The 27,003-nt window shown below is 39.5% G+C and overlaps 2 protein-coding genes and 1 long non-coding RNA gene across 5 annotated transcripts in view; 1 reads left to right on the forward strand and 2 right to left on the reverse strand.

The window, feature by feature from the left end:
- nvl (nuclear VCP like) overlaps positions 1-27,003 on the forward strand; it is a 316,947-nt gene that overhangs the window by 131,067 nt on the left and 158,877 nt on the right. The gene's annotated exons all lie outside the window — the stretch shown is intronic.
- piezo1 (piezo type mechanosensitive ion channel component 1 (Er blood group)) overlaps positions 1-27,003 on the reverse strand; it is a 172,399-nt gene that overhangs the window by 78,884 nt on the left and 66,512 nt on the right. For 2 of the 3 annotated variants that reach the window (XM_067609223.1, XM_067609225.1), the window contains exons 7-16: positions 19,922-20,093; positions 18,990-19,079; positions 18,332-18,404; positions 10,762-10,865; positions 10,530-10,609; positions 9,133-9,313; positions 8,596-8,701; positions 3,169-3,350; positions 2,129-2,277; positions 1,383-1,541 (exon numbers count right to left, since the gene is read on the reverse strand). In XM_067609223.1, coding sequence (XP_067465324.1) covers positions 1,383-1,541; positions 2,129-2,277; positions 3,169-3,350; positions 8,596-8,701; positions 9,133-9,313; positions 10,530-10,609; positions 10,762-10,865; positions 18,332-18,404; positions 18,990-19,079; positions 19,922-20,093 — 1,296 coding nt within the window. The remainder of the gene's footprint in view (positions 1-1,382; positions 1,542-2,128; positions 2,278-3,168; positions 3,351-8,595; positions 8,702-9,132; positions 9,314-10,529; positions 10,610-10,761; positions 10,866-18,331; positions 18,405-18,989; positions 19,080-19,921; positions 20,094-27,003) is intronic. The other variant, XM_067609224.1, reaches the window with a different exon arrangement.
- On the reverse strand, positions 5,170-8,575 carry LOC137196554 (uncharacterized). The gene is made up of 2 exons (XR_010931260.1): positions 6,760-8,575; positions 5,170-6,607 (listed from the first exon to the last, which is right to left on the reverse strand). It is a non-coding gene; the product is annotated as an uncharacterized lncRNA (long non-coding RNA).

Below are 27,003 nucleotides of genomic sequence, written 5' to 3' on the forward strand. Positions count from 1 at the left end.
AAACCCTGCCCACTAATTCCGTTTCACTCAGAAATATGTCATTACAGAAGATAAAGACACTCCAACTTCCATTTCACTGTGACTTCAAACAACACTGTTCACCTGCAATATGTAATATAAAAGCTTTTTCATGTGATGTGTAGTAGGAGTGTGGAGGTCTGTATTGAGGGGTGGGAGTAATGATTACATTTACGTTTTTTGCGGTAACCAAGGTTTTTTTTTGTACTTTTTTATTATTTGCAATAATTTTACTTTCACTTAAGTATTTCTTAAGTATTGTACTTAACTAAATTTCAAGTCTCATTAGTCAAATTGGAGTAATGTGTCACAAGAAAAAGACATGATAAACAATGTGAGAGTTTAAAGCGTATACTACAAGCATGATTTGTGACATCATAACTATTTTGGAGCCAATCATGGTCCAGTACGTAACATACATAAGTGTGATGTGGAAACTTGAAGCCTCCAGTGCACATACATTTTCTGTTATTTATATACTGTGATGATGTCGGATGTTAAATAAAACGTGAGGGTAATATATGTAGAAATGCTCCCTGCAAGTCAAAAGCCAGGGTTTCAACCTGCCCTAAACGCTTTGTTTACAACGTTTTTTGCATCATCAGCTTGTTGTGCATGTCCATAAATAGATGTATTGAAATCCTATACTTTGGAGCCACACAAAGTCTCCCGAGACACAGCTTCTGGAAGCTGGCCAATCAGAACAGAGTGGGCTCCTCAGGAGGGGGTCCTTAAAGAGAGAGTGAACTGAGGGACTTCGTAAAGGGTAAATATGAGTTAAATAAGGAGGGTTTTTGTTTTTTTTTTGTTTTTTTTTACTGTAAATCATGTATAGATATTCCAGTAGAGCCCCAAATTAAAAAATATAGACCTGGAAATGTGCAGAATATGTCCCCTTTAAGGATTTTATCAAAGTGATTGATTTTTTTTTGTCAACAAACAAACAAACAAAGAAAAAGTGTCAGATAAAAATTATTATTTCTAGCAGAGTTTTTTCATCTGGAGGGGTTCTTTAATAATGACCTGCTGTGGCGTCCACAGCCCTTTTTATATATTGTTGGTCTTTTTTGTGTAATCTGAGTTTTGTCCTCTCTTCTGGTTAATCTAGTAAGGCTACACTGAGTTGGGTTGATTATCAGTTTACAGAAAAGGACTTACATGCTAATGCACTTTCTTTTGTAGCCTACAGGTGCTGTTTAATTTATTATGTTTATTTTATTGTATAATATTATCATCATGACATAACATTTTTCCTTTACCTCCCTCCCTCCCCCAAACACAGTAACATTTACCCAGAGTACATTTTAGCTGACCTACTTTTTTACTCTTATCTAACTATATTCTACACAATGTTGTTGTGTTACCTGTGTATAGGTGTAACATGCTCCAGGTCAGTGATTTTCATGAAGGGTTTGTGGAAGTAGTGCAGCTGCAGAATACAGGCCAGCAGGAAGAAGCCAGGGATCAGAATACTACTGAAGAGCTCGGACAAGGCAAATGTCTCCAGACCAATTGCTGCCAGCCTAAGGATGACAGGGGAGCATGATTAGACTTTCATTATATCAGCTTTATACTTATATGTTGCATATTCCTAAATTAACGTGTTTAATTACCACCTGGGGGGCACATAGGGACTCAACAGTTTACTTTTGCCTTGAGTCCCGGGTTAATCCAGCTGTGCAGTTGACCCATGGATAGGTTTTTCTCACCAGTGAGTGCTACTGAGCTACAGTAGTGCTGTAGATGCAGTTTAATACACTTAAGTATAGCCATCTAAAGCCAAAAGTGGCTCCAGTATAAACAGAATATACACTGAGGTGCTGGATGACATTACATTACATTGTACAGGAGTACTTAATAAACTGGTAACTCAGTGTATTTAACACCATTTTCTATCAGTGACCCTGTATCTAAAGCCCTAATTACCCCCATTTCCTAAAATAGGGTTTTTTTAGTGTTTACTTGATATATAAATCACAAACTACAAATGAATGCTCATAATGACAACAGAACCAACCTACAGCTGAAAGAGAAAGAAACAGAGATAGAGAAGTATCAGTGATTTAGAGAAAGGCACTTGACAATCTCAAGCTCTTGTAAAAGAACATACTGTTGTTCTGTGAAACCAGTGAAGTTTCTCCAGTATCCAGGGAAGTCTTCAAACTGATAAGTGTAGATGGAGATCAACACCAGCATGGTGTAGGCCACAACAAGCCACCAAAAGAGCTTCAACAGACGCCTCCACAGAGGGTAGTACACCTGGGAAATAAGAGAGTCACTCATTACAAGAGATTTTTCGAGTTAACACTTAATATGAGTTATGTTCAGTAGGTATAATGTATAGATAACTACAACACTACAAGAGAATTTAAAGCAAATTTGTCACAACCCAAATACCAAGTAACACAAAAAAATGGCATGAGATAAGATGTCTATATATTTGACCCTTCTTTAAAAATGAACACTGAGGGCCCGACTTTCATGTTGGTGCAGAGTGCAGAAGTATTTCCTTGACTGTACTGGTTTCGGATCTGACTTGCTTTGCATGGTAGAGAGTGTGATGCCATTTCAGCAGTGTACTTCAATCTGGGTATTAAGAAAGAGTGTGACTTGCACAGTCCGCCAGCTTAAAGCAGGTTGAAAGCTCGCACACTTGTTTTCCATAATACTTTTATTATTAATTATTTGGAGAAGGCACAGCCATATTAAGATAACATAAACTCCTTTATTCATGCTTTGCTCATCTTTTCAGTTAAATTTTATGTTCTTTAACCAGCTGACATGTGATCACACAGAAGAATTACAGTTTCATTCTGATTATGGCACTAATGCAAGACTGAATAAAGATTAATTAGCGATTCTTCCAGGCATCTGTCATCCACAACAGCAGGCATCCTATACTGACAGCCTTTCCTTTACTCTGATGACTCTCTTTACAGAGATCTGCAGTCTCTATTGGAATTATGTTGTGCATTGTCAAGACCAATTATGCACGTACTAGACTGTTGCAAGATAACCACAAAAATCTCAGTGATTATGTGCACATAAAACATGTTAGGGCGGGGCACACTATGATCTGCACCATGCCACAGACTCTACAAAAGTAGAGCCCTGAGAACCTGAATCAGTGGTTCGTAGCCATGTTCCTACCTGATAGAGACAGAGGCAGAGCAAGAACAGCAGCATGTAGATGATCTTGTATCCAACAAGTTTTCCAGCAAAGGAAACCATGATGAACATCCCTCCACACACGTAGATCCAGTATTTGGCATAACAGCTCATCACCATGCCTCCCAGAACCTTCAGCACTGATTCATTACCAGCCCCCTCTTCTGACAAGGAGAGGTTGGAGAGGGAGGAGAAAAGAGGGATTGGATAGTGACAGTACAATGGAAAAGAAAAAGTCACCAAGAAGATACTGTATATGATAGAAAGGACTGTTAAACAGAGACAGACAAACGTGTCATCCACTGAAGACCAGTATTCAAAAGATTTCATTTGTCACTTGTAGAAGGTGTTTGTGTACAAAGCTGGCAGTTTCACCTGATGGTGGAGTTTTAAAAATTGAAAGGGTTAATCCTCTGGGGAGGATATTCAGTTTTTAGACAATGAAAAGAACACTAGTGCCAGAACATGGTCTCAGGAGGCCAACGTTCACCCCAAAGGAAACCATGACCTGCTGAAGGAGTTCAGATTGTTGTCTACGAGAATTTTAATTCAGGTGGAATTCAAGTTTTGCTTAGAAACCTGAATACTAAATACTGATGGTATTCAATTCTATTTTAAAGGTCCAGTGTGTAATATGTGTGGTATTTAGCAGCCTCTAACAGTGAGGTTCTAGATTGAAACACTCCGCCACTCACCCCTCCCCTCCCTAAGACTTTTAGAGAGATTCCAGAAGCTACGGTGGCCTTCAAGGACAAGAAGCTATTTGCTGAAGTCCACGACAACTTCGAGCATTTCTAACAAGTCAAGTGATGAGGTGAAGATGTTACTTAATTATTTAGTCTATAATACTATAGGTTATAGCTCACAAGTAAGATAGCAGTTATGAGTGTTTTATTGTTTTGGTAATACAAGCTAACATAAGCAACGTCATGCTAAACAAAACTTACATTATTTTATTCTAACGTTAGGCATTATTGATAGCGAGATAGCGTTGGCAGGATAACGTTACATATTTTATTATCCGTTTGCAGAGTCAAGTACTGGAGGTTAGAGGAGGAGGAAGAGGGCGAGAAAGAGGACGAGTTAGCGGTTCTGCTGCAGGCAGGGCCAGGCGAGGGAGGAGAGCAAACACCGGCACCGGGGAAGCAGAGCAAGAGGCTGGAAACCCTCCAAAGGGACCGAAGCAACTGAGGTTTGTGACGTTATTTATACAATTATTTTATCATATTCCTACCCGTTCTGCACGATATTAAAAATGCCAATACAAAACAAAGTGGTATTTACATAGCAGCTCTGTGCTTTACATTACTGTAGTCTGTATAGTTTGATGTGTTATCAGTGTAATGTGAGTCAGTAGCCCCTTTTACACAGTCCGTTCAAGGCGGGAATACTGCTCCTGTAATCCGCCTCGCTGTTCTGTTTAGCCCGTATTCAGACCAAATCAGGCGACACAGCACACAGCTGCAGGGTTGAAGAGGTGTGTGGGTGTGTGCTTTAGAAACTAACCGCTGTGAAACAATCAGAAAATAACGTTTATCGATCTGGTTCACCAGTTTCCCCACTAACGTTACTAGTGCTCCCTCTCTTCATTCACCCTGTAGCTCACTCAACCACAGCTGCTCTCTCTCTCTCTCTTTCTCTCGTCTTTTTAAAATGAGTCAGGAAGCCGACAGAAAAGTCTAACTTTACTTTTAACGTTACCAAACGAAGAGAAATGTCCTCTCCTTGGATCCTTTTTATGGCTATAATGCGGGTTCTCTGTATAAAAGAGGCTACTGAAAACATCAGCAACACTACTGAATGATTATATAAATACTATATAGGAATAGTATTGAGCAGCAATATTTTGACTTTTTTTAAAAATCATGTTATTGTTGTAGACATGTTTGGGAACACTGGACAGCCTACAATCCATATTCTGCACTACCATTACAATATTTCCAACATATTATGAAACTTATAACCTATAAAGCCTTATCTGTGTTTTTCCTGTGTTTTATTTTTTCAGAAACTTCTTGAAGAGATGACCTTGGAGGAGCACAGGCAGCTCACCAGTGAACTGCTTCAGAGGCAGCCAGGGTTCATTTTTGATGCTTTGATGATGCATCAGTGCAGGCATGGTGTCCCACTGTTTACTGGAGTGGCAGGGGTACCATAGTGTACTTGTAGTAACTGTACAGACATGCCTACGAACCAGGAGAGGAAATGCTGTGGCCAGTACCCTGCAGATTGTGTAATAATAATACCGCACTTCTCCCAGTACTGTCTTGAAAATGCTTTTTATGCATTCACAGGTGGTACTGGGAGGACATTATGGTATTTGGCCAAACCAGGAAGCCTGGGGATGACAACCAGGAGTACCGTTATGCTGCCTATAGACATTTCATCTATTGACAGCATGGCTCTTTAGGCCAGGGAAACCGACTTGTCATCCCCAGTTGCTGTGTTTGGAGGATCAGGGACAAGTTCCCTGGTCCTCCAAAGACATCACACTGGTTTCACACCTGGCCTCTGAGTTTCCCTCCAGGTCCTCTAGAACGTCCACACAGTATCTCAGGTACTCACACACCTGCCTGTTCATCATCAAGGCATCAAATCATCTCATATTTATTTGTTACATTTCTGATATTTTATTTATTTTATACTTGTTCTATACATTTTCTATATTTATATGTTTTCTGAATAATTATTAAACTTTTTGTTTATATATATTCACATTTGTTCAACTTAAATGTGCAAGTTTGCCAAATAAAAGATATTCATCAGATGTGCTGTGATAATTGCAATGATAAACATAATATATACTTATACAATGACAGTATTTCCCTGCAGTCAGTATATTGTCATTACCACTTCCACCATTAATTTATATTGTCATTATTTATATTTAGAAAGCAACATAAAACAGTAGTGAAGTTGAAATACCACTGATCCTCAGAACAGGGCACTGTAGTACATGTTATGGATTAATTTTCATTGCCACTTCAGGTTATGTTAACTGTAATTCACTAGTTTGAACCACAAAATAAAAATATAAAAAACAACACTAAGAATAATGACATTTGTAATAAAAATATCTTTTATTTAACAGAAACATTTTTGGACATCCTTTTCAATCTGGACAATCAAAGGATAACATAAACATGCAGCTTTTACTGTTCAAACAAACATGTTGACAGCTTATTCTGTGTTCTTCAGAGAGAGATAAAGACAGAATAATCTATCAAATCATTAGTCTATTTGAACACTAAAAGCAGTAGCTGACAAGGGTCAGACCAAAACCACACCAAAGGTATTCAATTTACTGCTCTGGCTCAAGATGCTCTCATGGCAGGAACAACACCCATGATTCACTGGCACTGCTGTTCCTCATCTGCTCTAGGAGCTGTGTGTAGAGCAGCAGCTGCATGGAAAACTGTTTCTGTGTAAGACAGTACCATTACACATAGAGATAATTTACTATTTCATACATTTTATACAGTTGTACATGTGAAAATAGTGTTATTTAACAAAGAGTAGGACTTACAGGGTAAGTTAATATGCTACATAGGCAAACAAATGTGTATCACTTACCTAGACCTCTCCTGACTTGGTCTGCAATACTCCTGAATATGGCGGGTGTGAATGTCACATGGTGAAATGGTGAATAATGCCAACCCATAGTGCCTGAGAAAAATAAAAAAGCACAAATGAATTAACTTACTTTTATCTATCTATCTATCTATCTATCTATCTATCTATCTATCTATCTATCTATCTATCTATCTATCTATCTATCTATCTATCCATTTATCTAATGTGCTCACCAGAAACTGTTCAAACTTATTCCATGCAGATTTTCATCCCAACAACAGACTAGATCAGATTATTTAATTGATTAACACACTTTCAGTCAGAGACAAGTAGCTATTCAGTGACCTCTCTCATAGCTGGAGAAACAACAGCAACATCAAGAAAATAAGTACTACATGACACAGTCACAAACCCTTGTAATACACTATGTTACGTCCTAAGATGCTGGGAGCCTTGGCTGGCCTGGATAAACATGCCAAAATAAATAACAGAAAAATTCCACTTCTGACTGATAAATGTAAAATAAAACTCTGGTAGCAATTACATGTTTTTCAACATTGAAACAGGGAAAACATCACTTGTGTTGGTCTATAAGCTAACTTTGCCCCCCAATGTGTACATGTGCTCCTAAATGACAAATTAGGAGCAAACACTGAAATCATGGAGCACTGTGAAAAATATAAATTTAAATTCACAGGATGTATTAACTCGGTGATGAGAAGACTTCTCCTCAGTTTATCTTTCACACTAACTCATTACTCTGACTTAATGTCTTTAGCACATCACCAGCGCTAAATATCTTAGTTATCAATCAATGTGTTGTCTCACTGCCACAGAAAATGAATAAATCGTTGGGTTATCAGCACGATGTTGTCTCCCTGTTGTCTCTTATCAGACCACCAGCTCTGTGAGAGGCACAAACTGAGGCTAAAGTGTGCTAATATTTAACATTACGTGGGGACGTTTCTTTTCAGGGAAACTAATGTACTGCTAATAAACATTGTACATCATCTAGGTTTTGAACCATTACCAGCTGGGCAAAATAAATACACATTACACTCTTACCTGTCCAGCAGTAAACAGGAAAATTCGGCGTCAGTCTGCAAACATTTCTCTCATCAGGGATTTCCATCTGAGTTTATCCTTGTTTTATGCCGTTGCTTGTCCCGATTTAGTTTAGCTTCTTCCTGTTTTCGTTTCTTTGACGACGACAATTCACGCTCCTGTGATTTTCTAAATAAGTATGATCCTCCATTTATCAGATTTTGGTTTCAAAAACTTCTCACAATACAAAATGTTTGGTCCGTTCTTCTTCTTCGTTTTAAAACTGGTGCATTTCCGGTAGTCGCCCACTGTATCTAAAACGCGTAAGGCCCTCACTGGAGCCAGTGTTAGGTTTGTCCGCTGTAGAAACATGGCAATGCAATATGGCAGCCACCGTGGAGGGGGACCCGCCCCCATGTAGATATAAAGGGCTTATTTCTAAGGTAACAAAAACACAACAATTCTTATTTTCAGCTGATTAGACACTAATTAAGATATACTTATAAATAATCTATTCAATTTTTACCAAGTCTGTTCTTTTAGATGTTACTAAAGACTACACACTGGACCTTTAATTTATACTCATTATACTTCTGGAAGAAATCTTAAAGAATCAGTTCACCCAAATTAAAAAAAAATAGGTTTGAAAAATAAAATGAATAAAATTCAACATGTGTTTCCAGAAACAGTGTGTGTATGTGTGTGTTTGTGTGTGTGTGTGTGTGTGTGTGTGTGTGTGTGTGTGTGTGTGTGTGCGTGTGTGTGTGTGTGCGTGTGTAACTATAAACTGACCTCCTGTTGTGACTTCCTGTAGTTGTATGGTCATTTTCCTTTTCCTGCTAAAGTTTTCCTTCACTGACTGACGTACCAACAGCCAGAAGGTTAAAGTGAACAGAAGCTGGAGAGAGAGACACAGAAAAACAGGGAGATTAAGAACTCAATCCATTTGGTTTCTGAAAAGCTGAGGAAAACATCTCTAACCAGCAAAATGACCCATCCTTTTACTCTGCTGTTAAAATCAGTAGAACATCTGAGGGTCTATTTATTAAACCTTCTAAAAATTACCAGGGGAAACAAAACTTTGCATTACTGTAACTGCATTTAAATGAGCTGCAACAATATAAAACCTGCTGGACGGAATATGACTGTGATACTGTAGAGAGATGAACCCTACTATATAAACGTCATGGACAAGCTCGAGCTTCCAACAGCCAGGAATCAGTGAGGAATTGTTATATTTACTGATAAGTATGATACAGAATATCATAATGGGTCATAAGTTTAAATTCATCATCATAAAGTCACCTAGTATCTATCATCTCATCTTACCATAGCTCCCAGTCTTAGGCAGGGGTACTGGGCTCTGTCTAGTCCTAGCTGTCTGAGGCTCATGGTTCCCACAGTGGTGGGAAGTTCAGGCTGAAGCTCCATGGCCCAGACGTACTGCAGACAACACAGAGCCAGGCCGTACAACAGGATGAATGGTGAGCACAGTGTGGCTGCATGCCGTCTGCAAAGAGAGACAGCTAAGTGAACACAGGTCTAAATCTTGAAACAACACATCAGTGTGGGTTCAGTCAGTCAAGCCTGTGAAATCTAGTTAACGTCTTTTTAACTTAAAATGTGTATTTGTTTAGTTCATTCAGCTCCATACAATAGAGGCGAGACACTGACATAACACAGCATCTGTTACTTTTATTACTTTTGAGTTACTTTTGCGTCTTTATCATGCAATCAATCAATAGGCTTGCGATCAAAAACTAAATTTGAGAGTAAAATTAACAACACTTTTTGCTTTTATTAAAATAAATTTGTAATTCAAATGCAAATCAAAAACTTTTCTTTGCAAATCCAAAAGTTTTTTTTGCAAACCCAAACATTTTGTTTGTGAATCCAAAAGTTTTGTTTGCAAATCCAAAAGTTTTGTTCATGAGTCCAAAAGTTTTATTTGCTGTTGAGCTGAATTTCATGGGTGGGACCTACACTGAAAGATGTAAGACTCTATTGGCCAGTCTCGAAAGGAGTGACAGCTTGGTAACATCCATGTTAGTAAATAAGAGAGGGAGTTTTGAAGTCCATGGAGAAGACAGAGTTGGAGCGGAGACAGAAAAGCAATGCACAGGTACGTTTTTAATGGGTTATGGGCAAGTGACTAGCTAATTGAGCTAAGCTAACAGCTACAGGATGACAAAACAATATGTATTTTTAACCCATTACAACATCACAGATTGCTAAACAAAAGCCATCCACATGCATCAGTTCAAACATAACTCTGTCTTCTCCATTGACTTACTTACTGTGGATGTTGCCAAGCTGTCACTCCGTTCAAGACTGGCCAATAGAGATGTGACTTATATCTTTCAGCGTAGGTTCCGCCCATGAAATTCAGCTCAACAGCAAGCAAAACTTTTGGATTTGCAAACGAAACTTTTGGATTTGCAAACGAAACTTTTGGATTCGCATTTCAATCACAAATTTATTTTACTTGCAATAAAACATTTTTTGATAGCAATGTCAATAGTTTTGCTCTCAAATCTATTTTTTGATTGCAAACCTATTCTGTTTGATTGCAGACAAAAGTAACTCCATATGTCTGTAGTAATTAATTCATATATTCACGGAGCATCTATCAAAACTTTTCTCTATCAAAACTCACATTTAAAGATAATCAGATTGTTTATCAGATTTCTGATTTGCTCTGTCACAGCTACAGGTGTAAACAGTACCTGGCACGCAGGATCCAAATGAGACAAGCCCACAGTAGCAGCACAAAGGTCAGCCAGCTGTGGTATGTGATGCTCCAGACCTGAGAAACAAGGAAACAGCACATAAGAACAGGAACAATCCCACTCTATAAGATGAATAATATGCTTGCTGTTTTGATATGCTGTTACTGTAGGTCATTTTGTGTCATTTTATAAATCTACAGTATAAATCATGGTTTATTCTAATAGTTACCATCATTGCTATAAGAGCACAGACATAGCTCTGTTGCATGACGACTTTTCCCAGCAGGAAAAACGGACTTTCACTCTGTTGGCCACTGGGAGTGTCACTAACACCTGCCAAAAATAACAACCATCTTAGTATACAGAACATTACATAGAATAATGAGAGGGACTGAGGGAGGCTACTGAGGGACATCATCAAGATATGATATGTTCTATATATCGTCAGAAGTCCTTTTGTCTCGATAAAATTGTCTTTAAATGATAATTCCAGTTTATTTTAGCTTGGCTCTTATTTTTTTTTATAGTTTTGGCCATCATTCCTATCCCTTATCACTTTGGCTAGAGTCTTCAAACAATGACATGCGTAGTCATTGCCCTGGTTACCTGGTGGTTTGGAGAGAGAGCCCAGGAGGAATGGTTTGAACAGAAGTTATTAGCAGAGAAAGAAGTTTTAATTGATCTACAATTTTTCATAAAATTGTGTAAACTCTTTTCACTGTGTCAGTATCCAACACTGTTGATTCGCTGACAAGTTTAATGTGCACATAAGCACTGAGGTTTCTGTAGTTACTTTGCAACAGTCTGCTGCTGGTTGCACAAAATTTAACCAGATGATCTGACATTCGCAATTGCGCCTTTACAATGACATCATCACTCCAATTCAGTGGTGGAAAGTAACTAAGTACATTTACTTAAGTACTGTACTTATAGTACAATTTTGAGGTACTTGTGCTTTACTTGAGTATTTCCATTTGATGCTACTTTATACTTCCACTCTATTACATTTCAGAAGGAAATATTGTACTTTCTACTCCACTACTTTTATTTGACAGCTTTAGTTACTTTTCAGATGAAGATTTGACACATTGGATACTATAACACCCTTTTAAAATACAACATATTGTTAAGGATTAAACCAGTCTACTGCTTTTCTCTGAAGAACACTGGAATATAAAAGAAAGAATGCCACATAAGTGCCTGGCACAGTTTTTTAGTGGCCTGCCACCAATGCCATTGGGGCCGGACTTTTCCACTCCTTAGTGTGTATGACAGATTTCAGCACTTTTTTCTCATCAACGATAATACTGCTATCAGGGATTCTAGTATCATCCCTAAAAGCTAGATGTTCATTTTCAAAATTATGGTTATGAAAACATAAGTAAAAATGATTCAGTTCATTGGCCAGCACTCCATCAGGTTTGTCAGACAAAAGCTTTCCTCCCTTTCTTCTCCATCCCCACCATTGCAAAATGGGAGTTACTCTTGCCAAGTTCCTTCTCTACTTTGTCTTTACATTTCAGCTTAGCTTTCTTTATTTCCTTTTTCACATTTTAGCTGCCTCTGCTCATTGGGAGATCTTTTTTTGATTCAAAACATTTTTGACAGATCTAGTTATCCAGGGCTTGTTGTTAGGGAACACTGTACACAATTTATGAGGGATAACATTTTCTTCACAGAAGGTTATATAAGCAGTAACAGTCTCAGTCAATTCATCTAGGTTACTGCAGGCATCCTTATAAATGTCCCAATCAGTACAATCAAAACAACCCTGGAGGATCATAGTGGAATCCTCATTCCAAAAGGAAAACTTCCTTTCCTCAGTTATTCCCCTCTTGAGAGCCATTCTGTAAGTTGGAGAAAGGACAACAATATTATGATCAGAGGTACCAAGAGGTGCTTTAGAAATACACTTGTAAGCTCCTTTAATAGAGCCATAGCATAAGTCAAGGACCCTGTCGTACCTTGTCAGGCAAGAGACATATTGATGAAAGTTACATAGAGTCTTTTTTAATGTATAATGATTGAAGACACCCATGATCAGATTAGGTGCATCTGGAGCAATAGACTGCAGGCACTGTGCCAACTCCACTATAATCTCTGCTGCTGTATCTGCATTAGCATTAGGGTGTTTAAACAACAGATACAAATAGCTGTGAGAACTCACAAGGTAAATAAAAAGGTCTGAGTAAAACAGAAAGCAGTTTAATGTCCTGATTGCAGATAGTCTCTCTGACCACAGCAATCTTACACCACCACTTGTTTATGTATAAGCACACCCCTCCACCCAGCACTTTACCAGTCTGTTGTGCATCATGGTCCAGGCGCACCGGAATTCAAAACCCCTTAATCTTCAGGTCCACATCCAAATTGTGTTCTTTCAGCCATGTTGCAGTGATAACAAGAATGCATTCCTGTACTCCGACAGGAATTTAACATTTGCTTACAGTTCGTCAGTATAATAGATGAGCTTCCTTCTTTTCCATGAGGCCTTCATTCTACTGATTTCAGAATGTCCCACATAATGTCTGTGAATTTCATTGGGAAAATCATCAAGTTGGTATAGTGGGTTAAGTCTTGCATATTGACATTGCAGGAGAAACTCTCAACTATATGCAATGCGCTGATTGTTTGCAATGCATTTCTTGTTTGCCACACTCATGCCCAACTCAGTCATATGGCCTATCTGACTTTGCAAAGCCATCAGAAAGACCAAGACGAATCGTAATCCACAGTTAGTGTTAACCATATTAATGATTAAGCATTGTTGTCCATTAAACTATTTGTATTAAGACAAAAACCAGCCAAACAAAGCTAATATAGAAGAAAAAGACAGACTGCTGCTGCTGGTCACTACAGGTGCAGTGCCTGGAAGTGGAGATACAGGTGAGCTGGTGGAGATGTACATCAAGACATTGTATGTGCTTGCTGAACACTTTGAGTTCAGGGAAAAAAGAGATGAGCATATAAGAGATCCCTTTGTGGGCATAAAGGACAAAGAGCTCTCCCAGTGGTTCCAGCTTATGGCAAACTTAACGGTGGTTCAAGTCATCGAACAGGTGCACCAGGCAGAGGAGATAACAAAGCAGGTCAGTCTCCAGAACAACCAACCAGAAGCCCAGCTGGCTAATGTAAATGTTGTTTGATGATGTGAAGGCCAACAAAAGAAAAAAGGTGGGCAGTGACATGGAAGCAGCGACATGGAAGCAGCAGCCCTGCAACCAACAAAATGGAGGAATGTGGGAGATGCAGCAATAGCCAATAGGGATGCTCAAATTAACATATCATTTGACTATCCAATCAGGAATATAATTTCACTATCCAATCATGGAGCCAGGGGGACAAGCCTTTCTAGCAGTTTTTCCTTGCAGTCTGTCAAGGGGTAGATCGCTAGTGATGTGCAAAGCAGTTCTTTTCCATGTACTGAATCACTAGAAGCAGTTCATTAAAAAAAAAAAGTTCACCCAGTCATTCAGTGCTTGACCATTGCTCCAACTTCGTAGTCCCACTCGGTGAGCTGAAACATGTCTGAATGGTGTATATACCTCATGATCCCCGGTGCTAGCGGAGCTAATGGCTAATGCCAGAGATAACGGCTAACCTTCACTCTAAAAAAGCCTTCCCTAAACCACACACTGTGGCACTGCACACAGTAACGTAATAGTTAGCTTATGCATATAATATCAATATAGCTAATGTTGTCAAATATCAGGATTGCAGTCCAAGACCAATGTTGTTGAGTCATTGCAGCTAAATGTCAACAACTGGAATCACTTTGCAGAGAAACTAACTCTAACCCTAATCCCCTAACCCCAAAAAATGCCTACTCAACCATCAAAAGCTAAGACTACTGAACCTCTGTACTGAAAAGACTGTAGTATGGGGGTTTTCAGACACGGCAACAGTGACACTTTTAGAATGTTTTACTGTGTTACTTAAAGCTGTTGTGAATAAGATCTTGTTAACTTGCCTGCCATACCCTTCACCATGGAACTGGCATTAAAACTAGAATAGGTTCCTGGGTGCCGGACTGTGGCTGCCCATTTCTTCTAAATAGTTAGGATGGATTAAAGGCAGAAGGAAATTTAGAGTATATGTAAGGTCTATGTAAAAAAGATATTCTTGAGTGTTGATACAATTTCTTGTTTTAATGCCAGACTGTTATGATTACCCTGTCACAGTACATGTTTAGGGATAAAAGAACAGTTTAACATTGATGAGGTAAAGAACAAAAAAACCCCAAAACAAAACAGTAAGGCATACGATTATATAAACATGTAAATATAAGCACGAAACCCTTGTCAGGTATCTGTCTGTGTGGTATGGAATGTAACAGTATGTATGCACAGGATACAGTAATTTATGTAGTTATATACAGGAACATGACAGTTCTATACACTGTGTGTAAAAAGTTAAATGTACATAGCAGATGTGCAAAAGACATGCATTCAGGTTTGTGCAAAAAGTTCAGTGTCAATCATGCATTAAACCAGGGGCGCTTCTAGGAGTTGACTAGGTCTGGGGCTAACACCTGGGACACACAGCCTGCGTGAACCTGCGTGAAAATGATTTCAAAGCATGTACTCAATTGTTAAAAATAAGTAAAAAATATGTGAGGTGAAAACGGCTTTCTTTCTGATGGGCATGGTGTGGTTTGATTGGGGCTACTGTCAGTCACACACACTCCTAAAAAATGACTTTTTAAAAAATTGATTATATTGCTGAAGCGAGTGTCACAACTCTCTGTATTGGAGTTCCCCGCTAGAGAGGCTCCCTGCCCGGGCGTGAAGACTGACCCGCAGTGGTGACACTTTATGTCTAATACATATTCTACAGATATAGACATTGAAACTAGTGAAAGGTGTAATATTGCTGGTATGATGTCATATGACCGTCAACAGATCATTTTTCCTGTTTATTTCTGCTGAGAACCGTGCACGTCTAGATGATGCGACGCAGCAGTCACACGTCTCATGTGGGCTGTGTGGCTGCTCTAACCTGTTAACATGGGCGCCGAAACGAAAAGCAAGAGGTTCTGCTGCCAGGCGTTACGCCTGGAACATACTGGATGCTTGAGCAGCGCGTGTGTGTCGCAGAACCTCTTGCTTTTCATTTCAATATCAGATCATGCTGAGCCTGATAGCTGACACACAGTATGAAGCAGGAGCAGCATGCACACCGTGAGTCCATATCATGGTGCAGGTGAGGGTATTAGTACACACACAGCACCTGCCAACTTCCTCAGTCTCTCCTACATCCACAGATCCACACACAGGCAGCAGCAACCAGGTGTAACTTTGGGTTAGCAGTAGCAAACGTCCTGTTGGGAGGAGATTTTTCTCTTTTTGTTGTTAACCAGTCAACAACTTAAAATTGTTGGTTGGTCTTTTGTCGCTCCTCTTTTCATTTTGTATCTAGGTTTTCTATTGCTTGCACTGGTAGTTACTGCTGCTGCGGGAGGATGGGTTGGGCGCGATCAAGTCTCACAATACAGGGGCAGGGAGGGGTTGAAAAAAATGTATTCTTTGCTTGTGAATTACATTGAATTGAGAAAATCAACCACTATATCATGTTTTATAACATTTAATATTTTCATTCATCATTATGCCTATGGCAGCGAGGGTTCGGGGTAGTTGGGAATCAAATTAATTATATTTCCTCATGATTATAGATTTTTTCCTCTGTTAGAAAGATTCAAGGCTAGTCAAAAAACATTCCTGTCTAAAGCCCAGAAACCCGATGTTGACGACACCAATGCATTAAACCTTTATACTGCAAGTGATGAGGGTAACTGCATTGAGATGGGTAAGGTAACATGGGTTGGCCTTATTAGCACACAGCATCCTATGTAAATAATAAATTGAAAGCACAAATATTCACACTACCTGCATGCAGATCAAGGCACTATTAACCAGTATACACGCAGCTTGATTTCTGTCCCAAGGAAGCAAAAATGTTCATACAACATGAATACAATTTCTATGAATTTTTTAAAAACTGGGTTCACTGGAAGTTTTTGAATTCAAAATGAATCAGCTGTGTATTTGCTGTCTTAAACACACCCTGTTCCTCCTGTGAACGAATGACTTGAATCACTCACTCAGTGAGTGAGTGTATGCTTGCGAAGTGATTTGGGTTGCTAACATTTAGCTGCAATGTGGGACAAAAGTACTTGTATCCATAGGTTTGATTTGTACTCATAGATTTGATCAAAGCTGTAAACTTGGGATTCACACTGACAATTGAGTTCTGTGTGAAATTTTTTCACCCACAAACAGATAGATGTGTAACTGCAAACCTGTGCAACTGCAAAACTTCTTTGTAATTGCCAACCATTGTGCAAATCTTCTTTATGCACTCATACACTGGAAATTATATGTGTAAATCTTTTTCATTTGTTCACAAAACGTCATGAACAGCTACAGATCTCTCTGCTCTACATGTTTTTCTCTTCACTTTTTTTGGCTGGACCACAACAGTGGGGCCAGCGCTATAACCGTGGATGTCCGAGACTGACTGACTGACTGACTGAGTAGCTGAGTGATGAAGTTACACCACTGGTGTTGGAGTTTCCCAACACTAATGTGTTGGCGTTGGAGTTGAGTGTTGGAATTTCCCCATTTGGCACTGCTCTTTCAAAATGAATTGGCACAAACAGTTTTCCATTCCATCTCAAGGGGAGTTTACAGCAGTCCCACTCATTGACTGCAGCTCAGTCCAAATTTATTGCACACTAGAGCACCCTACAGCCAAGCCAGCAGATGCTCTACCTCGGTCTACACCTGGACCCCCACGCCATGATTGCACAACTGTCATAGGAGTGTGTGGAGACGTTGCTGTAGCTGACCTGGCGCGTGAGGTCCACAGCCTCAGTGCCAGCGGGGAGTGTCACGTCATTCTTTGGGATGATGACAGCAGCTCATCCGGTGGTGTGCCTGGGGCTGCTGTACATGAGAAACCTCCAATATTGGTTCGTGCGGCTTTAGCTGCATCCGCGCCAGGACAAACAGTGCAAGCTTTCAGAGTAGGAGAGAAAACAGCTCTCCATGCTCCAGGAGGCATGAGAGAGAGTGCACAGTTAAAGCACCCCAAATAACAATCTCTCTGACACAACACTCAGTACAGAGTGAGTTTTAGAAGATTATCTTCATAGAAACAAGAACACAGCATTAATCAATGCCACACCCATTTAATAATATATAATGTACTGCAAAGTTCTGTTCACATGTTGACCTTATGCCATAGTGCAAGAGTGCACTGTCAGGAATCCTGTCAAAAATGTCACACTTTCAATATCAGTTAATATGCATATGTGAAGAAATTACACTGCACACTACAATTACACTTTTATCTAACTATCAGGGGGAGTTTGAGAGCGAACAATTAGTTATTTTGATATAATAAGATAAGTAAGTGGTGATTTTGAGTGAATTGATCACTTCTAATGATCACAGTCACTCTGACCTTCCCCCAAACTGCCAAATTTATCTGTAATAGTTGAGGCCTTGTTGCCTACTGGTTAAGATGCATGCCACATAGTTGCAGCATATATGGTTCAATTCTGGCCACGGACCTTTGTTGCATGTCATACGCCTCTCTCTACACCTGTCACTCTACTCTATTAAATAAAGCCAAAACTCCTTAAATAAAGTATTTGTAATCACCCGAATGCTGAATATGTTTTCAATTGTTTTAATCTTTGTCTTTTCTTTTCAGATTTTTTCTACAATAATGATGCATACTCATCATTACTGTTTTTGTTACATAAACAATTTTGAGAAAAACTGAGCATATCATACCCAGGTCTGGCTGACTCTCTCCAGCCACAGGTCCTCCTCTACTGCTTTCTGTTCCCATAGACAGGAGTATGAGCTGGAACATGAAGAGTAAACATACACACAAACACATTAACATACAGACATTAAATTGTACATATATAGTGGACATGAGAATATAGTTTTATTAAAGAATGATACTTTGTCACATCAATTTGGTCCACTTGATATTATTAATATGAGCCAATTTAATTATACTCATTATGGTTTCTTAAAGTTATCAACTTATTACCTTAAAGAAGGCCACATTTTTTAAGAGAATCCATGTGTCTCAAAAAGTCTCAAATGATGTGCTGAGTTAAGACCAGTGTATTATTAAACGGCAGTGTGGAGAGGAGAAAACAGAGCAACGAAAGAGAAAGTGTAGAAAGTTTCAGGGTGACTGCAGGAAAAATTCAATTTGATTTCAGTTTGACTGAACTACATACATGAAAGGTATTTCTACATTGATGTATGATGACAGAATAGGCATTCAGAAGTACAGGGAAGAATAATAATGATAGGAGTAGGAGTGTTTGTGAATGTTGAACGTCGGCATAATATATCAGCCTTGGGCACTGGACTGTGAAAATCTCTATAGATTGAACTTTAATGAGTTGTTGACATAGTCATGAGTATTTACCTGTGTGTCATCGTCATTCTGTTGATTCCATGGTCTTAACTCCACCATCTCCTCCTTTGATTCCTCCCTTTTCTGCTGCTCCTCCTCAACCTGTTCAACACAAATACACAAAACACCTGAGAAAATAACATCCAAATTGACAGCTTAAAAACAAGAAGAAGCTACATCCATCATTATGTAAAAGTTTTGTTCCATTTTAAATCCTCAAATGCCTCTTTGCTCCAACAGTGACCAGCTGTGGTTTATAGTGCTAAAGAGAACAGTGAGCTCAGCAGATTTGCAGGCTCCCATTCATTGACTCCCATCATTAATTATTCACTCACACTTGGATAGCCTGAAGTAAGAGACAGGTGGAAGTTCAAACAAATGAACTGTCACCTGGAAAGAATGGAAAATTGTGGCATGATGTCCAATTACACCTGACATTTATGATAATCATTCCTACTAAAGTTGGCGTTTACTATTTCACAACACATGATCAGATGCAGATCCTGCATCAGTGTGTATACCGAAATAGCGACAACAGTCAGCAGAAATTTTGGTTTGGCAGCTCAGTGTATCTGCCTGGGCAGTCCAGTGCAGGTAGTGTTGGAAGTGCAAAAAGGTGTAAAAACAAAACAACAACAACATTCATTACCAGGAGAGTTTTGCTTGAAATTTTTCAATATTAGGGCCAAGACCGTAACTTTACTTACATCACTTTGACAAGTTAGGAAATGTTTTTCTACAAAACTCTTTTATATTTACAAAGTTCTCAAATGTAGAATGTTGCCTAAACACAAGAAGCCATATATGAACATTCCCAGTGAAATTGTTGAAAACTGGCAACATTTTGAAATTCAGATCAAAGCACGAGTAAGCAAGATAAAGAATCTTCACATTTCAGTCAATACCAATAAAGACAATAAAGTAGAGATAGGGGTAGCAGATACCTGGTTAGATGTTCCATGACATCCTGTCTTGAGAACAGTTGTTATGGTGATGTAGAGGAAGAACAGTATTCCTGGGTTGACATAAACTGGCCATTCATGACCAGCATTAAGGTTGAGGTCATAGGGCGAGGAGCAGTTTCCTGGTATGATGATATCCTTCAGACCAAAGAGCCTGGTCAGGAACAGAGATGTAGAAATAAAGAGGGAGGGGGGGGGCATTATTAGTTAGCTTATGGGTTGTGTATTTGAGTTTATATTTATGTGTATTCTTGGATGTGTTAATGTATGCTTGGTTGTATCTGTGTTTCCCTCCTATGTTCCTGCACTCCTCTCCAGCCCATTTCCCCCTCCACACCCGCCCTGTATCAAGCTTGTTAGCTCTGCCCTGCTCTCAGTGTTTTTCTCCAGCCTACTGTTACCTTCACACATGCCCTGTATCAGTCCCATCAGCCCTGCCCTGCTCCCTGTCAGCCTATCAGCTCCCAGCCTGCCCTTGTATCTTGCCAAATGTTCCAAAAATTAGTCAGTCTCTGCATTTGGGTCCACCTGCTCCACTACTTATGACACATGTCAAGACCAGAAAGAGTAGAAATTTGCTGCCCCCCATAAACCAACTATCTAACCTCTTCACCTCTGCCACTCTCCCCATATAGACCCACAGAACGTTGGTGTATGAGGGAGAACACCTGATAATACATACAAACCTCTTTGCTTCAAAACATTCCTTGGTTCATGCCTCTGCCATAAAATTGAGTAACAAAGACCCCAAAACTATTTTCCTCCAAAATGTCAGAAAACGTTTTTCTGATATGAATAGCAGAATTTCATGTACTGGAATGTTTTTTGCATGCTAATTTTACTATGGTTTTGTGTTTAAGTGATATATCTGATAGCAGTAATAATTACTGTCCGGACAACTTGTATTTTCATTGTGGTAGACATGTCATGTTTATGTCATTTAATAGCATATATAATGATGTTTTTTGGAATTTATATCTGGTATGACATACAAGATATGTCCAAGTTTGACTATAGGAACCTCTGTTAATAGAAGTGTTACCTTAGATTTCGTGCCAAGACAAGGGTTAACTCCCCTGGTCTCCATCCCTTTAACCCAAAACTATAGCTGGTGCAGACATCCTTTGTCCACATACTCTTAGCCATGGCAACTTTTGTCAATTATGTTTTCCTTTTAAGTATATCTTCAGTGCAACAGTTTTTTTTTCACATTGAAACTACACTGGAATAAGTAAATCAACTCGAGTGAGTGGACGAAGTCAGGCACAACAGACTTCTTTCTCCTCCGGAGGCGAAGCTAAAAAGATGGCATCCAGGCCTTCTACTCTAACACTGGAAACACTCATTAGTGTGCTGGAAAAATCCAGAAAAGGCATGACTGCATAGCTCACCACCTCTCTGAACGCTGCCCTTGCCCCAATTCACTTGTTCCTTGAATCCATTACTACCACTGTGGCCTGACTCACCTTTACTATTTTGGAGATGGACATGGCCCTATCAACTCACTCAGACAATATTATAGGCCTGGAGCAAGAAGTAGTGGAGTTTGGTCCACGATGGTCTTTGCTGTACTTGCTAAGACACGACTATTATGTTTTTAGTTGAATGTGAACAGTAAGTTAGGTCAAGTCATGCGCTGTCTGGACTACATGTCACACATGATATTGGTTTATTGCACTTGTGTTATCATTTTACTTTCATTTTGGGCTATTATTGTGGTCCCTGGTCTGAGGCATTAATAATTTAAACATTCAAAATGTTTAGCCCACCTGTGTGTCTCTGTGTTTTGTTTTTACTGATTTTTGTACTGGGCTTTCTTAGTTCATTAGAAATTGCCTCTATATGTGAGAATATTACTTACACATCTGGATATGTGGGCTATTGAAATTCATGCTTTCTATGTTGGACTTTTTTTTAATGCAACTTTTTTTTTCATTATGTGCATTTTAGCTGGAGGAGTACAAACATATCCCCTTCCTTTTATACTGTCCCCGCTTCCAAGATAACTTTATGGAGTTGAACTCCAGAATGTTTCTCATAAGCATTTTTGTAACAGAAATTAGAAGCAGGAATGATTGAAATGTTGCTGTTTTCTGGAGAAGGGATTTAAGATAAGTGGCTGTAGTGGCTTTTTGTCCAATAGCCTATGCCGTCTCAGATTAACAGCAATTTGTGTGTGTACATGGGTGGGCGTTATACAGATAAACATGCTAGTTTGTGCCTTTTACTTTATTTTATTATTTATTTATTTCTATCCTTTCTTCTCCCCTTATGTAATACATTCTCCATGTTCGGTTGGCCTACTCTAACCTGCCTGCTTTTCAATTCCTATTACAATGTGTTTCTAGTTAATTGTTACAAGTGTTCATACAGTTTATAATCTGGACCGCCAGGAGGCGAAATACACTGCATGGTAAATCTATTGTGTGTAAGCTATCCTGAAACTTGTCTTGTTCTGTTAAATCATTGTCAAAATTTATGTTTATGTTTTTGGGGGAATTTGTTGGATTTTTTTACTATCCACTGGGAAGTTTTTCATGTTTTCTCAATCCAATATTATTATCCTTTGGGTGCTACGGGGTTGTTCACATCAGTTCTACTCTTGGTTTGGTCATTTTCCTTGATTTTTGTGCTTGTAGGCTGTGTAGTTAACTGTGTTTATTGTGGATATACAATCGGGAGTATGCATGAGGTGTTTTATTTAGAAAATTGACCAGATGCTCTATGCTCTTCCTGTATCTGACTTCCTACTCAGCTCGATCTGCTCTGTGCAGCTTGACGCAGCCTCCGTCAAAAAAGGACTGGGCATGGATGTTTAGCAGACTGGAGCAGAGCTGAGGACCATTTCTGGGACGCTTCTGAAACACGCTGCAGTGCTCCTGGTGGGATCACAAGCATTCACTAGAGTGGCCACGATCAGCAAACATGACAGTAGGATCAAGTCGTAAGTGGCACTTTATATCAGACTTCAGTTGGTTAGTGTTTATGCCCCGAACTGGGACAACCCAAATTTTATGACCTCCCTTTTTTCCAGAATTCCAAGTCTGGATACCTATCATCTCATTTTAGGGGGGGACCTGAACTGAGTGATAAACTCTTAGCTTGACAGCTCACACTCTAAAACACTTACACCCTCTGCCATGTCGAAGACACTGTCAGCCCTTATGAGTCAGTTAGGTTGGATAGATCCCCGGTGCTTTCTCCATGCAGTCACAAAAGAATTCTCTTATTTTTCCAAGGACCACCAAGCTTATTTCCGTATTGGTCATTTTTTGCAGACAGGGCTCTTCTCCCTCCTGTGAAATCTACTGAATACACTATCATTACTATCACTATCATTATTTCCGACCACACCCCACACATTTTACACTTTCACCTAATACTCAGAGACAATAAAAGGTCTACACAGGGCTACTAGCTAATGGTGAGTCCTGTGACTTTATCTCAAAAAGAATCAGTGTTTTCCTTGAAATTAACAGGACTGAGTCAACTTTGCCCTCTCTGCTATGGGAAGCTGTAATACAGGTAGAAATGATCTCATACAGCACATATTTGGTCAGGAAAAATAATCAAAAACAGCACGAGCTGATTGATGCAATTCTCAGGGTAGATAGAGAGTACTCCAACTCCCACAGTCCAGACCTGTATATCAAAAGGGTTAAACAACAATCTGGGGATTGGGCAAAGCAGAATATAATTTAAGAAGGACTAAAGGGACATACTATGAATATGGTGACAAAGCCAGCCACCTCTTAGCGCTCCAACTTAAACACTGGACAGCCTCTCATTTCATATCTCAAATCTATGACTAACCTTGTGCAGACGTATCCTGTTACAGTGGAAAAGCCCAAATCCACCTTCTACTACATCCTGGCTAAATGATTCAATGTCCTTTCTCTCACTAGAAAAGGTGAAATATTCCCTAAGAGGTTCAATTGCCATTTTTTACAAAAGATGACAGCACATCATCTCATGTATAAATTACCTCTGTGGACCCCAACTGATTCACAGTACATCCAGTCCTTGAAGTTGGCACCCTGAGCATACTTATTATTGTACTTCCGTCCGTATTTTATTTAATTTTACTTACTTTTTGTGTGTGTTTTATTTATTTTATCTATTTATTTTATGTGTGTATTTTCCATTCAGTTTCTTTCTGAGAGTTTGGGATGGGTGGCGGGTTTGGAGGAAGGTGTTGTTTTTTTCCTCTGTTCTGTTACACCAAAAAAGGCAGGAAAAACAATTTTGAAACACAGTTTTGCATTCTGTATTTAGTATTTGCATAACACCGGTTTCCAATTATAATAATAAAAAGTGGAGGCTGGTCCATAGAGGCAGAGGAGGTTGCTCCTCCTCTATTTTTTGAGAGGCAAGAGGGAGATCAAAATATAAAAAAGAATATTTGGTTGAAATAAACCATTACCAAATCTCAGTATCATTTATAAAATATTGTTTCTCTCTTCTTTGGAAAAAATCCATTATTGAAGTTCTGGTTAAAATACGTCAACAGCGACACCTGCAGGGCGGGAGGAGAAAGAGCAGTGTGTGTGAAGTGGTGGTGGGGGGCAGTGGGGGGCAGAGGAGGATGGGTGCCTGCTGTCCTCCTCAGGGTGGGATCTCTTACATCAATTTAATGTACTTCATTTTTTTTCATGCTAATCTATGATTGGCCAAGACACGTAAAATGACACTCCAAGGGAGGACGTCCTCCCTAACCAATCAACAACCAGAATGCAATATTGACATTGCGTTGGTCCAATGATAGTTTCCAGATTTCATCTTCAATTCTCTTCACTGTAAGGCAGAGTAGCAGCAGTTGATAACGAGCAGTAGATAGCTCCTTACATTAGCCAACGCAATAGTTGGCTTGTTGTAGTAGCCTGAAGGACTCTTTATACATCCATGGAAGGACTGTTAAGGACTGTTGTTAAGCTAATGGGAGAATGGATCTGGACTGTGCGGTGCAGCAGCGACAGGACGCCACCGGGGAGGCTGGAGAGAGAAGCATCCAGAGAAACAACCAGGAGAGTTAGCTTGTTTGTCATTGTTGCTAATGATATCAGATTGGTTAACTAGCAGCCACAAAGTTCTGTTACCTAACAAACAAGATGACTAACAGCCACAAATGGACGTTATGACATGAATACTTCATCTTTATGAAAGAAAGAAGAAGACATCAGATAACGCGAGTAAGATACAGCTTCTCTCTCTCTGTCTCTTTGGTCGCTAATTTCATCTCTGATAGTTAAATGTCTCTCTGTGTGGCTGTTGTGTGAATTTATCTCCTTAACAAGAATGCAGCAGAGATATATATATTATGTGTTGTGGGTAGTTTGCTTGTTGAAGTTACAGTGAGCTGTCTGTACTCATTCATTAATTTGGAATTGATCCCGTTTTTAATTGAGTGGTTGTTCAGTCACCTGTTGATGTTGTGTGATTAGTGAATGAGTGTGCAGGAGGTCTGGCTGCTTGTTGTGACAATTTCTTCAATTTGTTTTTAAGCCAATCTGTATATTGAGTAATAAGCTTGAAGTAACTAGAATAACAAGTGTTAACATGTCAGCTTTGTAGAATATATTTTGTATGTGATGCATATAGATTAGAGTGTGTAAGTTATGTATTTGATACATTCATTAATACTTTCTGATGTGAACCTACACTTTTAGATCAGTGAATGTTTTTAGTGTTCGATCTTTCTATTTCTTTCTATTCAGCACTGATCTGTACCTGTTTCAGACTATAAGCTTTGTGGTACTTTATATATCCCTGTATACTAAGAAAATATATAGGAAACACATGTAAATTATGTGATATGTTGTCTGTTTTTGATGAGAACATAAATCTGTTGTCACAATAGAACAATACTATAAATTTGAATTTCACTTTGTTGGTAAAATGACACTGAACCACTCCACAGCTAAAATGAGCACTTCTTTGTTTAGAAACAATATGTATATGCTAAATGTCTTTAAAGAAGCAGCCTTTTCACCACTCAGGGGTTTTTGTTTTGAAAGCAAACTGTTTTATTGGCATATAAAATTGCAATATATATAAGTGTGGTCGGATGGTATCGAAGAGAGGGAAGATGATCAGGACCAAGGGGGTTGAGCTACCAGAAGGCAGCATTGCAGATGTTCAGGACAGCTACAAATACCTTGGGATCCCACAGGCAAATGGGAACCTTGAGGAGGCTGCAAGGAAGTCAGCCACAGCCAAATACCTACACAGAATATGGCAGGTCCTGAAAAGTCGGCTGAATGGGAAGAACAAGATATGGGCCATCAACATGTAAGCTCTGCCAGTCATCAGATACCCCGCTGGTATAATAAGCTGGCCAAAGGAGGAGATAGAGGCCACTGATATCAAGACAAGAAAGCTCCTCACAATGCAACACTGCATGGAGGGTTTCATCCCAAGTCCAGCACCCTGAGGCTGTACACTAAGTGGAACGAGGGAGGCCGAAGACTGGTGAGCGTCAGAGCCACTGTCCAGGACGAAACAACCAACATCCAGGAATACATCAGGAAGATGGCCCCCAAAGATGAACTGCTAAGTGAATACCTCATGCAGCAGAAACCCGATGATGCAGAGGAGGAGGCCTCTGCATCATGCCTACGGTCTATCTGTCGGTGGTACATGCCTGCATGTACCACCGACAGATAGAAGAAGTGGCTGATATCAAGAAATCCTACCAGTGGCTGGAAAAGGCTGGACTGAAGGACAGCACAGAAGCACTAATCATGGCAGCACAAGAACAGGCATTCAGTACAAGATCAATAGAGGTGGGGATCTACCACACCAGACAGGACCCCAGATGCAGGCTGTGCAAAGATGCTCCTGAGACAGTTCAGCACATAATAGCAGGGTGTCAAACACAGGCAGGAACAGCGTACCTGGTACGCCATCACCATTGGCTGGCATAGTGTACAGGAACATCTGCACTGAGTATGGGTTGGAGGTCCCAAGGTCATGATGGAAGACACCTCCTAAGGTGATTGAGAATGACCAAGCCAAGATCCTGTGGGACTTCCAGATCCAGACTGACAAGCTGGTGATGGCTAACC

This window comes from Thunnus thynnus, chromosome 14 (genome assembly GCF_963924715.1).
Source record: "Thunnus thynnus chromosome 14, fThuThy2.1, whole genome shotgun sequence".
Taxonomy (NCBI): Eukaryota; Metazoa; Chordata; class Actinopteri; order Scombriformes; family Scombridae; genus Thunnus; species Thunnus thynnus.